This window comes from Parus major, chromosome 2 (genome assembly GCF_001522545.3).
Source record: "Parus major isolate Abel chromosome 2, Parus_major1.1, whole genome shotgun sequence".
Taxonomy (NCBI): domain Eukaryota; kingdom Metazoa; phylum Chordata; class Aves; order Passeriformes; family Paridae; genus Parus; species Parus major.
Genome location: NC_031769.1, coordinates 44,253,725 through 44,271,622, shown reverse-complemented (window position 1 = coordinate 44,271,622; position 17,898 = coordinate 44,253,725). Strand labels below are relative to the sequence as shown.

General features: G+C 39.6%; 1 protein-coding gene across 7 annotated transcripts in view; it reads left to right on the top strand.

Moving 5' to 3' along the window:
- TRAK1 (trafficking kinesin protein 1) overlaps positions 1-17,898 on the top strand; it is a 121,739-nt gene that overhangs the window by 61,183 nt on the left and 42,658 nt on the right. Inside the window, exons 1-2 of one of the 7 annotated variants that reach the window (XM_033511942.1) lie at positions 5,777-6,102; positions 13,319-13,629. The exons of 3 other annotated variants lie outside the window; for them this stretch is intronic. In XM_033511942.1, coding sequence (XP_033367833.1) covers positions 13,530-13,629 — 100 coding nt within the window. In that variant the 5' untranslated portion in view covers positions 5,777-6,102; positions 13,319-13,529. Of the gene's footprint in view, positions 1-5,775; positions 6,103-13,318; positions 13,630-17,898 lie in introns of those variants that run through there. 3 more of the 7 variants (XM_015617391.3, XM_033511943.1, XM_015617396.3) reach the window with 3 other exon arrangements.

Sequence of the window (17,898 nt, the reverse complement as noted above, 5' to 3'; positions counted from 1 at the left end):
TGAAGTATTTTAGTAAATAACATATATGCTCTCCACCTACCTCCAATCACACAAAGACAGTGGGAAGGGTGGGGAGACGAGCTGAAGCTGATCTATGGAATCAAGTGTACTACCCCTGGTTTTGTTGCAGCCCATTAGTGCTGTTACAGTGATGGCAGAAGCTAGCTTAAATAAATATTTTGAAATGTAAGGTTTCCAAGGTCTTTAGTAACCTGATTAGGCCTGTCTCACAAGTAAAATTGTCTGTGTGGGTGTACTGTTGCAATAACCATGGGAAAGATGTTTTGCCAGTGGGACAAGGAACTCTAAAATCCCCATGGCAGTGTCCTTCTACCTGAGAAACTGAGGGTGCCCACTGCTGCAAGATAAAGGTAAGGTGAGCCACAGGACTGTGGGCCTCAGGAGGTCCTAGTGGCTTCTGAGAAGCTGTCAGCTGCTCTTGACCCAGGGGTGTCCTTAGCCTTCGTTGGAGCTGCTGCTCATTAGGGATGGTCAGACATAGCCAACTGATATAGTAGTTTCTCTGGAATGGTACTAAGAAGGGTTCCTCATCTGAGTTCAGAATAACCTAAGTCTTCAGATGTGGCAGCAGTGTGCCTCAGGGTGCATTCTCCAGGTTTTGGAGTACCTGTCCCTCAGAGCAGAGACTTTAGCCCAGACAGAGCTTCAGAATGGGAAGGCAGCCCTGCAAGAGTCAGTTTGCTGGAAGTGCCCAGAGAACTGCTCCCTATTCTGAGGTTGAGAGAGATGACCTCCTTTTATGATGCAGGAGGTGTGCTGCTGTGGAAAAGCTGTCACCGGGTGGAGAAGTTAAGAGGAAGTCAGCAGGCTGCGCAGCATTAGGGAGGGTGAGACATAGGATCTAGGAGTGGCTGAGACATGATGGGATTGTGCTCCCTTTCAGAGGGACCTTGGCAGGCCAGAGCCATGAGTCAAGAGTAACCTTGTGCTATTCAGCCGAGGGAAGTGCAAAGTCCTGCAGCTGGGAGGAACAACTTCATGCACCAGTAGATGGTGGTTTGGGGTCCAGCTGCTGGAATGCAGCCTTGCTAAAAAGGACCTGGGGCATCCTGGTGGACACCAAGCTGGACATGAGCCAGAAATAGTGCCTCTGATGAAAAGCAGACTAATGGCATCATGAGCTGTATTGGCAAGAGTGGTGCCAGCAGTTTGAGGGAGTTGTACTTGACGTTGGTGAGGCCAAATCTGGAGTACTTGGTTCCGTTCTGGGCTCCCTTATTCTATATTCATTCAGTGTAATGCATTCCTTTCTTCTCCCAGGAAGCTGCAATCATGTCTCTCAGTGGGTTTTCTGTGTTTTTAGAAAAATAGGTCATAACCATGCAGCTGTGATATTTTTGACTAGCCAATCGAGCATGGTATTAAGCTCAGTTTCATTTTACAAATGTTTTTGCTGTCTCCACATAAAATATAACAAAAAAAATGGAGGACATTGTAATGTACATTATTTCCAGCTGGTGAACAGTTTGCAAAATTTGTTTCTTTAAAGCTTTATCCTCAATTTTCTCAATTCTAGATAGGGGTGTATTCCCTTAAATGTCTGGCTCTTGCTATTATGGTCTTATTTAGTGTTTAAGTGTGCTCAGTGATACCTTAATTAGACTACACAGCTGTTTTTGCAGGAAGGTTGTCGAAGACATCAATTTTGATTTTATACAAATGCAAAAATAGTGCTCTCCAGTAATTATCTGGGGGAAGGGAGAAATAATCCTTTCATGTGGAAAATAGCTTTTTGTCATTAAGTACTTAAATTTCATCCGACTGCCCATCACATGTTAAATAATTTTGTTTCCGTGGGAGAACAGTTTGACCCTCTTCTACATTAGAGGAGTCTTTTACTCGTATCAGGTGAGGTCAATGTGCCCTTAGGGTGTGAAGCCATGAGCTCTGTCCCACCTGTAGAAAACACTTGTGCTATTTTGAAGCCCTGGATGGTCATCCTAGTTTGATGAAGAAGAGTCAATCAAATCTGAAGCACCCATTTTTCTAAGTACCAATTCTGAAAGCTGCTTCTAATAAAGCCCTCAGTGCTCTAGATTTTACTCTGGGTTCTACTCTTTACTGCTAAAGCAATACTTCTTGCTAAATAAAATACTACACTGGAAGAAATCACTGTCCTAAGTTGCAGAGTTTCTTGGCCTTACTAAATGTGTAGTCATAGGATGACTCCTATTCAGTGTTCTTTTAGAAGGTGAAAACACTAGTAACTCTTCACTTCAGTAAATTATTCCAGTTTAGAAATAAGTGTGACAGCCCATCCTTGAAAAATCTGTTGGGCTTTTAAATATGCTTGCTTTGTCTGTTTGCAAAGTATGTGTGCTGGCAATGCTTGACTGTGATCAATACACATTGCATAGTGATGGCTTGTAAAGCTACTGCTCTGATAAAAAAGGACTCCAGATGATGTTAATGGGATGGGCAACTTTATCCTGAGAGGTGGTGACTGTACTGGCAACTGTAGAAAATGATGATGCGATATGGTGTTTAATTATCTCAACCATCCTGAGACTGTAGCCAAGAGAAGAAATGTGACCCTGAGGTAATCAAATTGGAGGTAATCCATTGCAGCTGCCATGGAAATACTCCATCCAACTCCAGTTTCAGAAAGCATCCTTAACAGAATTGTAAAAGGTTTGGAGAAAAAAGTTGGGAATGACTAAGCCTGAAAACATAGAATTTATAGTGACATGCTATGTAATGATGTAAAGATTTGTCAGCAGAGATGACTTGCTGCTGCTTTGCACCCTAGCAGCACAGTGCACTACAGTCTTCCATGTACTGCTGTAGATGAAAGTACCTTTGTCAAAAATTCTCTTCAGACAAATGGAAGGGTTTGTGTGGTTTTTATAACCTGGGTAAGTTAGGCACATCAGTTTAATGTTGACCTAGGACATGGATTTGCTTCAGCAAAAAGGAAGTGGAGGGCTCTTGAGCTTTTCAAGCCATCTTTTCTGATTAATGAAACCCCTTTGTAACCAAAAACTTAAGGAATGCTTAGTCTAGCTGTTCACAGTTGGCTACCAGAATTCCTTATCAATCTGTATGTTTTGCCCTTAGGAGAACAGATAAAAAAGGAGGGGTTTGTTTAGTTAGAAGTTAACATTAAAAAATAGAACACAATTTAGCAGCTGAAAGGGAATGCTAAACAAATGTGAATAACTGTATTTAGGTTTGGAATAGGAAAATGCAGCTTCCTTATAGTTGCAGACCTACTACCCTACATCTTTCTTTAGCCCCATTGAATATGAAGTTTTAGGTAAGTAACACAGCAATACCCCAACCAAATGTAGCGTTGCAATGTGGAAATTGGAATACACAGAGGTTCAAAGTTTTTTCAGTGCACCTGAAAAATGTACTGTTCTGATAAGTTTACTATGAAATTAATCTGATGCACCCCTATAGGAAGGAAATGTAGGGCTGCAAAGGTTAAAAGTAGGTTCTGCAAGTGTGCAGCTGCTTTGTCAGCTTGGTCACACATTCCTGTTCAACTTGACAGCCCTGGCAGCTTTATAGAGTGCAATTCCTCATGTAATTGAAGGGATGCTTGGGAGTGGATACCTGCATATATAGTACTATGTCTGCCCAGGATTTCTGTCTTCATGCTGGGAAGATAATACATTTATTCCATATTTCCAAGTCTCTTGAGGAGTTCTAAAATCATTTGGCCACACAAGTGATTTTCTCCACAGAAAAGTAATGCCTTTCTGAATTACACCAGTATGCTTCCAATCAGATCTGTAAAAAAATATCAATAAAACAAACAAACAGAAATGCCCTAAGGCCCTACTTTGAACTATTTTTATCCTGTCTCATTGAAAGGGAAGTGTGTGTGCTGTGAGAAGGACAGTTGGAAGAAAATTCTAGCATGTTGAAGATTTCCTTTGTTTAAAATGTCAGCAAATAAAAAAAGGAGATTGTCCCTGCAGCAATTTAAGGTGGTAGACAGTGTTAATTCTTTCTATTTTAAATGCTTATTTAATAACATTACCAGACTGAAATTACCTCTTGGACAAAAGTAATACAAGTGGAACAGATAGATTATATGCAGAGCAATTGAGTTGATGTTGCCATAGGAACCTTTATTTTTCTCTGGCAGTATTTTAACAGTGTAGCCTTAATTGCATTTAATAACATGTGTAGTTTTTTTCCTTGTGAGCATGCATAACTGAAACTCTGCAAAACTCAAAGCTACTGTGCTGATAATTTCTTATACCTGTAAAGCTGAAATACTGATGTGGTTGAGAAACCAAAGCATTTTCCTCTGCGTAGCTTGACTGTGCCTTACCTATTTCTGTTACAGTAAAGCAAAGTGGTACCATTCGGGGAGTAGAATAAGTGATAGCAGCCTAGAAGAGATACGAATGAGAGTGAACTTATTAGATATCTGCAAAATCATGAGTGACTGAAAAGGAGAGATGGACTGAGCATTCATATTTCAGAACTGGAAGCATCAAATTAGACTAGTAAATGTGAGTTGTGAAGCAAAAGGTGAGGGGTTTATACATCATGAGCAGTAGATGTGTGGAACTCCTTGCAAGAGAACGTTGGAGATGCTAAAAATGTGTGTGGGCTTAAGAACAGAGAGGATAAGTCATTCAAGAATTGCTAAAAGTGGCAGTAGCTGTATCTGTCTCAGGCTGTTTCTGAAAATAAATAAATTAGATGTTGGGAGGGCAGTTGTGGGAAATGTTGGACAGTTCTCTATTGCGTGCTCATGGCTATTCCTGTTGATGAAGTCTTTGGCTAGACAGACAGCAAAGACTTCTTTGGTCAGACCCAGTGTGGCCTCCTACCTTAACCTACTGGGATAGATTAAGTCACAACTTAATCTATTCCAGTGTTTCTACTGGTGTTTGCAGAGGAATAGCATTTCCTAAAAGAGGGGGAGAAATGGGTGAAGACTATGTGCTGGTTTTGAACAAAATGGATGTCAGTCGACTTGGTAGCTGTACCTGCACATATTCAGACATGCTTTTTGAATTGCTCTGTTTGATGGTTTAATGCCATCTGTTCCCCAGGTTCTAGTCTGTCTGACCTGTGTTTAATATGACCTTCAGCATTTTTAGGAATAGAGTAGTGAAAATTTGGCCTAAACTCTTGTCTTCAGCTGTGAAACTTAGCTGGTTGGGAAAAAAAAAAGGGGGCGGGGGGAAGTGGTTCATGGAGAGGGCAAAAAGTCGAAGCAGATTAGCTTTTTTTTTGCAAGGAGAAAGGTATTGCTGTCCTGATTTTGCTGATTCTTTTTTTTTTCTTTTGGCATTTCTTAACAGCAGCAAGCAGAAAGGGTTCTATTATATCAGACCAGAATAGTGTAACAAAGCAGTAACATAGTTTAATTTTCCATGGGGACAGCAGGCTTTTATCAAACTGTGTGGAGGAGAGTAATGGACTAGATTTTCATTATTAATGTACTGCATGTCTCCAGTGAATTGCAACAGTGTGATGCTGTTGTTCTGTGAGCAGTAGCAATGTGTTGTATCATCTTTCTTAGCAACGATTTTTGTTTCCAGTATGGAGGACTCCTTCTAGCCTGTAAAGCCAGAAACAGCAAAATGCATTTTCTTCATCTCTGCATCACTTTTGGAGCCAGCTTGTCTCCATGGCAACACATTAGCCTGAAAGAGATGTGGAGACTGGGGAGGAAGGGAATGAGTTAGAACCAGCCGGGTGGTGGTGTGTGTCCCCAACGTCAGGGCATCAGCCTTTTGATAGGAGGATTTTGTTAACACCCATCCAAGGCTCCTGTGCGGAGCTTCTTTATTAGAGGAGCCGTCAGGGCATTTGCTTCCTTTCTGCATCCTTTTTCTGGTTTGTTTTTTTTTTCCCTTCCAAATTCACCCTCCACACCCCCCTTTTTATTTTAGTTGCGGCCTCAGTGAAGATGTGCAGCTCATTTTCAGCTTCCCGTGAGCTGCCTTGTGCTCTGGCATTTTGCAAAGGCAGGAAGGCATGGCTGCATTTCACTTGACCTTAGCAGCGAAGTGAAATCTCTTGTATGTCACTGAAGGATACTGACTATGCAGAAATTTATTGAAGCAGATTATTATGAACTGGACTGGTATTATGAAGAATGCACGGATGGTAAATATTTCTTTCTAGTCTCTTGTTGCAGAATTTGGATCTTGTAAGACTGGAGCATCATTATTCAATGGTTTTAAAAAGGAAATACCCAGAAAAAGGCAACACCCAGGTGTAGCAGAGATGCCTGCACCTCTTTTGCACCTCAGCATCTCTTGTGAGTGTGCTGCAAGAGACTGCTGTACAGCTTTTTTCTCTCTGAAGGGAGTGGCAGAGCAGCGTATGCTCTGTATGAGCTGTCTTTGGGCAGGGGAAAGAATATTTGAAAAGCTAACTGTCTATAATAATTGAGGTGATATTAAATATACTGACGGTAAGATTGATTATTAGTTCAAGTTTGAAGTGTGTGTTTTTTCTGCATTACCAATATCCTCTAATATGTATATATTTGATGTGTTAGTAAGCAGTACATGTTTTCTCTCTGGTTATTTGTGAAAGACATTAAAAATGTAGATTTTTAAAAGTGAGAATGTTAACTTTTTGAATTTGAGGAATTACAAATTCTGGCAAGCATTATCTTTTGTGCTGTTTGCAATTTTTATGTAATGTTTGCTAGGGTGATTGTTTCAAGAAACCAAATGTTTTCATCAGGCTTTTGATAGAAGGCACACAATAATAGGGTAAGAAATTGCTAAAACTGTATTCTCTGCAGCAAGAAAAAATCAAGATCCCTTATTGATGGCACTCTGAAGCAAAATGCAGCCTTTGGGAATGCAGAAGTTTTATATGGATTTTATTCCGGTTGGAGAGCTTACCTTAAATAAGGCAAGTGCAAGATCACAGTGAAGCAAAGCACAGAAAGCAGGAAGGAGTGTAGGCCCAGAGGATAATATACATTTGTAATATACAAAGATAATTCTATGATAGTGCTCTGATAATAATACCAGAGGTGACAAAATTTGAATGGTTTTTTTATGGTGTTTCGAGTGTTGTGTCTCCATTTGTTTCTCCGTACTAGATTTTGGAACTGAAAGCAGTTTCAGAAGCTTGAACTTACACTTGAACTTATCTTTTGTTTGATTGATTATCCCTGTCCAGGTGTTCAAAGAGAGAGATGCATATTTATTTGAGAGATCTGACCATTTTAAGTTGGATTGAATCCATTATGTAACCTTTATCCTCTAGGTTTAACCCTAGTAAATACTGTAGCATCTGATTAATCTGCCTGATGTAACAGCCTGGGTTGGCCTGCATTTAGAAGCTTAAGAAACAGACTAGTTGTATGGTCAACAGAAGCTGCATCTTTCCCCAGGTTAAAGCTCCCACAGGTAGCTTTTTTTTTTCCCCCCAGTTGTTCATTTTTATGATCCTCTGTCTGTCTGGTCGAAGTGTCATGTGGAAGGGTGGTTTGCCTGAATGTCTGAGCTAAGAGCTGATCTGTTCACCCATTTTGTTTTAAGCTGTGTGCTGCACTGGAGAAACTGTGGGAGTTCCATGTTAATGGAATAAGCAACAGGTGTTGGGCAAACATTTAAATACCTTGTGGGATGAGAGCCTCAGGTACACAGTAGTGGTTGGTCAGATTCTGGGCTTACAGGTTTTCCTGTCAGTGCTCATCCCCTGCCCAGAATACTTCTTCCATGAGCCGAGATCTGCAGTGTCAGCTGGAGTATGTGCTGGCTGTCTGCTTGAAGTATTTGGGAAGTTGTTCCCTAAGAGGAAGAAGGGTTTAGTGTCTGATAGGGAAATATCTCTCCAGCAGGTAAGGCGTAATGCTTTTTTGCATTTTTTTATTACTACTGTTTTTTAAAGTATTCATTTTTACATGATCAAAGGTAATGCTGTCAGTCCTGTCTTGGCCTCTCAGGTGAATGGCAGTCTCATAGGGTTCATAGAATTTTATGGGGTTTAGCTTTCTTTTGCTTTTTTTGAGTTCAGATGTGTGAAAGAAAGATTTGAGAGATGCAGTGGAAGACACAGTCTTTGGCCTTAGATACTGGAATGTTCATTTGGGTTTAAAATAGTGTTTAAGGCATTTACCCTTGACAGAGAAAGGCATTCTAAATTGTGGTAGCAGACAAAAGGCATCATTTTAGTAGAAAATAGAGCTTTCCAAAAACCTGAAGCAGATGACATATTAAAAGAGATGCCTTTCTCTTGACTGTTTTTTGATTTTTCTGCCATATGTTTGTTGATGCCAGTCATTTTCCTGAGATACTTTTTACCTTCGGTATAGTGAGATAAGCAATTGCAGCTCAGCTGACCTGTTTGGAATATCTATTTTAAGACAAATTGAAGCACAGTTAGAGAGGCAATTTCTCTGCCATACATGGACTCTCCAGAGCTCAGATGTATGTGTGCATTCAGTTATGGATCCCACCCAGTTCACCCTTCACGATAAATATAACATTGGAAAATAATGGGTGGTACATTAAAAGTAATAGGAATCTTCACAAGATAATATTCTGCAGAATTATTTCTCTGATGAAATTGTACATACATTCTTTGTCAGAGCCTCTGGGACTCAGATTTCCATTTAAAATGCATTACTTCATTTGGTTTCCTTTATTTAATAATTATTTTAACAGCATATAGTTTCTTGTTCTTCAAAGAAAAAAAAACAGTCTAAAATTGTATGAGGATATAAAGTTTTAATATTATGATTTAAATTAATAGGTAAAGAAACGATTCAATATTACCTCAGACATAATGAATTTCTGTGCTGAGTGGCAGTAAAGATGTCTTCAGCTTGCATTTTGTGGTGATATCTTTTAAATATGTTGCAAAAGATAAAATGCTCAAAATTTACAATTTACAAATCCTGACAGATTTTCTAGGGCTGGTATAATTAATTCTTTTACATAAGGTACTTTACAGAGTTTATTTTTGGTGGCAGTAGGTGGAAATAGATAATAAAATGTCGTACTCTATTTGAATCACTGGTGTTAACTAACATTACAATAAATTGGAACTTCTATAAATAACTACTACACTATGTTTTTTTGCATATATTTTCAATTATAATATTTTATAATATGCATGACACTTGTCACCTTACTTGGCTTTAACAAAATATATTGTGTAGGTGGAATGGGGGAAGAGCTAGGCCTGTACTTCAGCAGGAAAATAGCTATTTTCATAGCAGACTTGAATAGAACCAGTGATAAAGAGGAAAAGCTGAAACTTTCCTATCTTACTAAGAAAGATAATAGTATAAAAGTTCAGTTTCATCTAAGTGTTTTTTAATAGAAAAAAAATTCATTCTTAAAAATCTTGCATGCAGCCGGGTTGAAAAAAGTTAATACTAAACCCCCCCAAACTACCAAACAAGTAAACAAAAAGAATATATCCATAGAAATTTTTATGAAGATGCTTGTTCCCTGCTTCTCTCTTAGTGCAATATTTTGCTAGTGAACAATGCTTTCTAGAGAAATCCAGACTGACTTTAGAGCAAATTATTTTTCCTGTGGTTTCTTCCATTACTTGTTTATTTCTACCTCAGCAGTTTATAACAATGCATGAGTTCAGTTGCCTACAATTCCAGATGATTTTGTGAATGTGCAATTGGATATTTCCTCCTCCTTTTGTTGGCGCTGAGTTTTTGCAATTTCTTGTGGAGGAAATGGTGTCTTTCCCTTTCTTCCCCTGCCAGACCCACAGTGTGCCTGGTTTGTTACACATGCTAAACCTTCTAACCACTTTTATGTTTGCCTGAGCCACTCCATCTTGTTCCAGCATCCCTTCCTGTATTTTCTTCCCACTCAGGTTGAAACATTTTTACCACCTGTTATGTTTGCAGTTATTGTTTAGAACTTCTCTCCTCTATTCTATTTTCCACACCAGTGATGCAATTATCAGCAAGCTTATAACCTTCTTTTTAACAATAGTAGACAATGTTATTGCTTGTTCAGCTTGATCTCTTCTGGGTGATTACTTATTGTTGCCTTGCTCATGTTAGCGTGGTGACCCATCATCTCCCTCATACATTGGTCCCTTTTCTATCCATCCCTGTGGACAGAGTAAGCCTGGTGTTTCTCTGAATCTTAGTGGATGCTGGCACTGGGTATGCTACTGAAATCTGGGAGAATCTTACAAATGCCTTTAACATACAGTTTCTGAAACAGCTCTTGCTCTGTAGGTATGCAGCTAAAATGCTCATTTAGACTGATCTCATTGTGTTCTCATGTCTTATCTCTGTACATGATAAATATAGTTGAACCTTGCTTATATTCATGCAATTGTTGATATAATTTTCCCATTTTTCTGCTTTTTGCCATGCCACTTCTTTCTCTTTACTCCTTCATTGACTCTATATTCTCTATCAAGTCTCATAAACCACATAAGGCAGCACACATTGCAGCACAGAGATATTTTTTTTTTTAATTCTGTTCTGTATCCAGATAAGTGTTTTCCAATCCATTACATTTCTTTCCCTTTCTGTAAGAGTAACATGCTGTCCTCTTGGTTGAATGACAGAAGATATTTTGTGGGGGATTTTGAAATAGTGGGAAGCATGAAACTTGTAAAAATTTGAACAAACTAACTTTGCTTGAACTGTACATATTAAGAGAAAGCATACATTCAATAACCAGTTTATCTCCCTCCCTGAAGAGCCCACCCCAAAATACCCACATTTCTTCATCAGCAGTCCAAGTGCTGCCATTTCATCTGCTGTTTTTAGACTTGTTGGTTTACAGAGAATCTCTTTGTTCTAGAAGCAGCATTGTTAGTAACAGTTAATTGTGCAGAAGTTAGATATTTTTATTGATAAGGGAAAATTAAAATGATTTGACTGCGTTGGAGTTCCTTGGAAATAATGAGTCAGGATATGAGGGTTTGTTTGTATTGTGTCCAGCCTCACCCTTCTTCAGGCTAGCTCCCAGTTTGTGTGTTTCCTGTTTCATGGCAGAGCTGCTGAATATACTCTGTACCTCAGTGCAGCCATTGTATTGGGAGTGTGCTTGGGGCACTGCAAGCCCCTTAACGAGCTTCCTGACACGAGGTAAAGTTCTTCAGCTGCTCATTCAGACTGGGGATAAACTTCCCAGTGGCAACCCATAAAAAAAAAAAAATCTTCATTCTAGTATACTCTTAAAGTCCCTGAGTGTGTGTTTACAGAAAATATTAAAAATCTCTTTTGAATCTTTCCAGATTAGATTGTATATTTTCAGAATGGAATACAATGTAGCTTTTTTTTTCTTTGTATCCATAGCTGCTTATTGTTTGATGTTTGTTGGAAACCTGGCTCGTAATCTTTAGCAAGTAAATGTTCCTGCGCTGTTAAGGGGTGTAATGCAGAATACATAAAAAATGAGTTGATAGTGTGAGGGTGGGGCATACATTCCTTCTCTACCCATTATAAATTTGCTCCGGCATTTATCATATGCTGATATCAAAATAGGAATTACAACACTTTCTCTTAGCTTTTGAACGTCAGAGTCCTCCTGTGTGGCATGAGTTGATATAAGTCCCAGTTCAGTAGCCAACTTGTGGAAATGTTCAATTACTCTCCTTATATTGACATGGGTTTTGGACAGCAACATACCTCCTTTCAGTGTGTCCTTCATAAATTAGGTGGTTAGCTGCAGCTGACTGCTTGTTAGGATTATTAAAACTACAGCATGTTTGACAGGGGTGGACTTTTCTGTCCCTAGGCTTTGAAAAGTGCTTCTTGCATTCTTTTAATATGTCTTATTTTTTTGGTTACTCTCTCAATTTCCGTTTTCTAGCTATTACTGAAATGTGATAAATGAATGGCAAGTAGGTATTTATGACCCTTACTGTCTGATTGCAAGTATTTTTTAAAGACTTGATTCACTATTACAGGGAAGAACTGAAGACACAAAAGCTCTGAGCTTCAGAAACTAGAAGTAATCCACATTATTACTAAGATAACATATTTTAATGTTATGATATAGAGGAGAAGGAGACAATCCTATTTTTTTCCCCAGGTTCTTGAGGTTATTGCTGCTGCTGAATATTACACTAAATTTAGGCAGTCAAAGATCAAGTTGCTTTGAGTGGCAAAATCTTTCTTAATTCAGAAATTAGCGTTTCTTCCCTCAGCAACCACTTACATATGTGTCATATCCTTTGGCTGTTATTTATATAAACATTGTTGCATTGTTTGCATATAAATATCAAGAGTTTAAGACATAGAACAGAATCATTCATCATTATTGTGTAAAAGTAGTTGCTTCCTTCCCATTTCATCCTACCCTCTTTTTCTTTACCACTAGAGAAATGGTAATAGTGAAATTGTTCATACATGACCCAAACTGTTAAGTTCTGCTGGATTGTGATGTTTGTCTGTCTGTTCCTAGCAGTTCTGTCCCCTCAGAGGATGATGAGGTGCCTTTGCCTTGCAGTGCCCCCAATTTTTCTGCAAATGCTTTGCCCCATGATGTGGACAGGAATGCTTTAGCAGCAAAGGGCACCTGCTTGCCATGGCAAGTAAGGGAGGCAACTTAGCAAACATTAAATATCTACGGCTACAAAAAGTTAAATAAGAAAGTTAGCTTGCCCTATGTGCATTATCAAGATTAGCAAGTACAGCCTGTTGGAAACCAAGAGGTTAGAGCACAGGAGATTAGTTTCTTGTTGAACAAAGAGGAGATGCATGCACCCTTGTAAATTCACTTGGGTGTCATATGTGGACTTGTGAGATATTTCTTTTCCCACAGTAGACTGAAGAGAAAAATGACTGTGGAAAACACGGTATTTGACAGATAATGGGATATGTCATTTAAGTTCTTTGTACCAGTGTAATCTCTCCTTTGTAGAAGCAATAAAAAAGCTCCTTTCCTCAGCCTAATTCTGCACTTAATGCTTCTAGCATGTGGTGCATCCTGCAGTCAGACTGTACTGCACAATAGCCCTGGGTATCAAGATCTCTCTGCCAGGTGGGACTGGCTGTATGAGCACAAGCTCAGGCTGTTCACAGCTCCGGTGTGGTCTTGCTGCATTGGGCAACGGGAGAGGTGATTTATGACTCTGTGCTGGTGCACACCCATCCCCAGGTGTGACAGTCAGAGGCTGGGTCAGACTTCCGTGTTGAGACACCTGCAGGGAGCTACCACTTCACTCATAAGAACAGGGGCAGAAGAGAGGGAGCCTTGTTGATGTGAGGAGTGTCAGGGAAGGTCTTTCAGCCCGCTGACTTTGTGTGAAATATATTAGTGGGGCTTCTGAGCAAAAACTGGTTACTGTCAGAGTGGGTCTGAGGAGCAACATAAACCTTCTAGTAATTATTAGACAGATGGTCTCTTCCCTCCTCCAGCCCATCTGTACAAGTCAAAGCTATTGCACTGAGGACAAGTGCTCAGTCTCTCCGGAGTTCCCCGGCTGAGCATGTAAGTGAGGAAAGATGGTATCCTGCTTTGTGGAGACCTTGCTCTGCTCTCCCCAAAGATACAGCCTCCGAGGGAATGACTTCCTATCGCCTGTGAAACTAAGGCATCGTTTCGTGTCTATCTGGGATAACTGCAGCAATGTCAGTAAACGAAGAGGAAAGCTATGAATATGACTATGAAAAGGAAAATGAGAGGAAACGCACTTCTAACAGGCAGAGCCTTGATATCTTGGAAGAAGGTACTTTTCACCTTTTGTTTTTAATCGTTCATGGTGATAGCATGTTGCAACATACAAGTGATTTGAGTGATATTTGTGGATTAAATAGACAAAATTTTGTCTTTTACATGTGTAGCCAGTATTTTGGATGATGTATTCATCTAATATCTAAAGATAAATCTTAATTTATGTATACTTCTTTAAAGAAGAAAGGCATGATCAACAGATATAGGCTGTGCAATACCTATTTTATTTTAATGAAACAGAAATTGGGAAATGTTCTCTCTCTGGAATTGCAGTGCATTTTTTATACGTGCACAATGTGTGTGTCTTATGAAACTGTGTATTTTAGGTTGTCGTTCCCAGCAGGTGCTTCTAGAACAGAGCAGCTATTTTGTGCTTATCCATGAATTTGTAAGTGCATAGACAGAAATAATCCAAGTGTGGGGGTCTTGTGATTTAAATTTGCAACATAAAAACCAACCCCAAAATGTACTTTTGTACTTTCTGGAAATAATGGGCAACTGGCCTGTTCAGAGGGAAGTGGGAATGTATGTGCATTGAAAATCCTCCTGTGCACCTGCTGTATAGAGAGGGAACCCATTCTAGGGCTGCTTTGAGCCAATTTGGTAACCCTTTTTAGGGTTTCAGGTAGCAAAAGCTGGATGCCCCATTCCTGTTATTTCAGGTGCTGTAAATTTTGCTCTGAAGCAGTAGTTTTATGGTAGAGAATTGTTGCCTCCAAATAAGCTATTGTAAAGCTAATGTAAGGATGCTTTGAAGGATTGTTAGCACAGAAAATGCAGTGTGCTATGCATTTACATCCTTGTTCGCCTCATGGTTAACAGCTCCTGTGTCCAGAGTTCTTGGTGAGTGAACCATGCTCTTTGAATGCCATTGCATAGAATTATCCTGTAAAAAAATCCCTCACCATCAAATATCTAACCTGGTTTTCAGATTTGTGTGTCTTTGCAAAAAAGAAAGGTGTTGAAGAAAATACTGCTAAAAAGAAAATCTAAAGTTGGGGATTGGAATGGAAAGGAGGCTTCTCAAGAGAGGCCAGCTGACATGTTTTTGTATTTTATTCCTATTTTTTTAGCAATTAAATTATTGCTGAAGCCTGCATCATGCTGTTCTTATTCTTTCTGCCGACTTTACCTTTCATCGAGATCTAACAGTCTGAAGCTGTTCTTGTTGATTTTGAGAGGGGGAAAAGAAAAAGTTGAATTCTATCTGGGATAAATTTAGCCCTGTCTTTCTACAGTGTCTTCCCCTCAAAAGCTCAGTATGTGTTTGAAATGTCTTCTAAAGATGCCTTTTCTTCTCCACTTATGCGTTCATGTCACCTACACACTCAGTGTAGCAGAGATACAGATACACAAAACCTATATATGGTATTTCTATGTAACTTTGCACGTGGGAGTGCTTGCAAAGGGTAGTATTTCTCTAGGAGATTGGGTGAGTCAGTCCATTCTGTAAGTAAAGCAGATGGAAACACCAGCATGCAGCCTTTTCATCCTGAACAAAAGAAACGTTTTAGCTATATCTGGCTGTAAATCTGGTACCAGAAATGGGAAATCAGAGGATATGCTTCACTCCAACCATTTATAATTACTGAAAAGAAGAAAATCAAAATTGTATGATTAAGACTCCTTAACTGTTTGACCTATTCCATGTGCAGGATGTGTACTTGACTGTTATTTGCATAGTCATTTTGATGTAGTGAGGTTTTTCTCTGTCCTGACGTTTAGGTGCTGTAACTCCTCTCAGTCCTGTTTCTGGAGCCTGTCACAGAACTAAAGTTATGCCTGGCAGCATTACAGTCAGCTCTCTCAAGGAGAGAGGAAAGCACCTTCATAAGGGTCTGGGCAGAACAGTCCTTTAAAAGTTGACAGCAATATGTTTACTTTTCATTTGATAAGCTGGACTTGGGGTTGACTGCTGTGAAACTTTGCTCAGGGATATCTGTTGATAGTGTCTACTCAGATTTTCTTCATAAAGGAACATGAGCTGTGAAAGGACAACCCATCAGCTTCCTTTGATTAGTGATTTGTTGGGTCAGCTGTTTCTGAAAGGGAGCTATGTTTTGATTCTTGCTTTTGCAACTGGGATAGGAAAAGACACATAGGACCTATGATGGCAGCCATTTCCATTTACTAATGTAGTAGTTTAAAAGTCCTAGTTATCTAAAGTACTTAGTAAATGCAGGCAAAGAATCTGTCTCAAGTTCAATTAAAAAGAAAAAAAACAAGTCATCGGATCACTATTAAAATCTTACATCAGGGGTCTGACTTTCAGAAAATGTAAAATACAGTAGGATGGAGGCCATTCAGAGCTCTGGACTCTGTGAATGCTAGGGCAAAAAAGATGGGGAGGAGTCATTCTTGAAAGCTTTGGCACAACCATTACCTCCCAAAGAGCTGGAATAGGAAAAGATCACATATTTAAGAAAGGAGACAGCTGACAATGTGTGGCTTACAGGCTTGCATATTCATTTTAGGATTTTTAAAGATGTACAGTCCAGATCCTGGTTTAAATTTTTCACCCATTTATTAGTTACATTTACTCCAGTCTAAACATTTCTTGATGAGAAATGAATGGAAGAGAATGTCAAGACAGTAACTCAGTTGCTAGTAGTAAAAAATCCTGCAAAAAAAATATTTAACTTTGAAGAGAAGATCTATCCTGATCTGTATCTGTAAATGATGTATGCATTAAGGCAGTTAAGAGAATTAAGGTGTTCTTTCCAGAGACTTTTTCTTATTTTCTTAATTTCACTTTGTGTCTGTATTTTCCAAGTTACCACATTTGATCTGTTTATGCTAATAGAAGGAACAAGTGTCTGATGCTCTTTTTGAAATTTCTTTTAACTTGATTTTTCATTCATCACTAGAAAATTGGATGCAGTTCACGTCCTACTTAGAGGAAGTACTTTGAAATTACTCCCTGCCTGAGGTTTCAGGCAGAGGCTTTAGAAAAGAAGTAAGAGCAGCGGTTTGTTGGTTTCTGGGGGCTTTTTGCAAACCTGAGTTTAAGTAATAACAAAGGTTTGTATGTGAGGCTTTAATATTGGGTTTACTAAGCTATTTGAATACCCTATGAGAGAAATGACAGTAAACAAACACTCCTTGAACCACAGCCTTAAACAGCAAGATAAACTATCTTCTTCCAGAAGAATCAGTACCTGCAGCTTAATATTAAAAGATTATTTTGCAAACTGTGCCACTGAAATTGCAGTAAGCCATGCTGTAGCATTTGAAGAAGACAAAAACCAAATCTATTGGATTGTCTGTTGAACTTCCTGACTGTGTATCTTTCACACCATTATGTTCTCCCAGACTCCTGCACAGAGCTCACCCAGGTCACAGTGTGGCCTGACACTTGTGAAGCAGTTGGCGTGCCGTGATCACTCCTTATCCCTCTAACCAGGGTCACGCCACTGCTGAGCTCCCTGTCTGCCTTCTGGAGTGACCGGCCTGCTCCCTGCGTGCTGGGGGAGGCTGGGGGAACTGCTGGGCTCTTTTGTTAGGATTTGGATTTCTAGTAAGTTGTGACTCAGAAGCACATTCTTCAAGCTCTGGTGACACGAGTGTCTTAAAATTTTTAAGCTCTTTAGATGGATATGGATGTATACTCTTAGAGTTGTCTCAAATATGGCAGGCAGCAGCAGACCCGAAGCCTCTGCCCCAGTTTAGCCAGGGCTGCCAAAAACACGTCTGCGTTGGAGGAGAAGCTACCATGTTTATCCTTAACTGTGTAAAGTCAGTAACAGCTGACAGAACATTTGAGGTATAATTTTCCCAAGTTTATTTGGAAGGTGATGTACCTAATGTGGCACAGTTTCAGAATTCCACATGTGCTTGGCTCAAGCTAATGTAGTGTTCACCTGTGCCAGAGCATAACTATCAGTGGCTCTGGAACTGAAGCTGTAATTTTTAGTGGGTGCTTTATCCTTGGTGTGTAAAAATAGCCTTTGAGGGATGAATCCATCGAGAGCTGAGGAGTCTGAATCTGCCAGGGTCTTTGATGGCTAACATTTGCCAAGTGGCAGCAGGGAGCACGGCTGCTCAGTCAGGTTTGCCATGTGTGTTCTGTGTGGCTCCATGAGCAGCCTTCAGGATGCGATGCCCTTGCCATTGTATCTTTGGTGTTTTGACAGAGCTGTGAGCAGAGGGCAGCAAGACAGAAGGTGTTTGTGAGGCAGGGCTTGTCATGACTGAGCAAGAATATAGCAGATCTTGCCATAGTTAAAGGCTTTGGGTAGAGAACTGCTTTGACAAAACACACTGT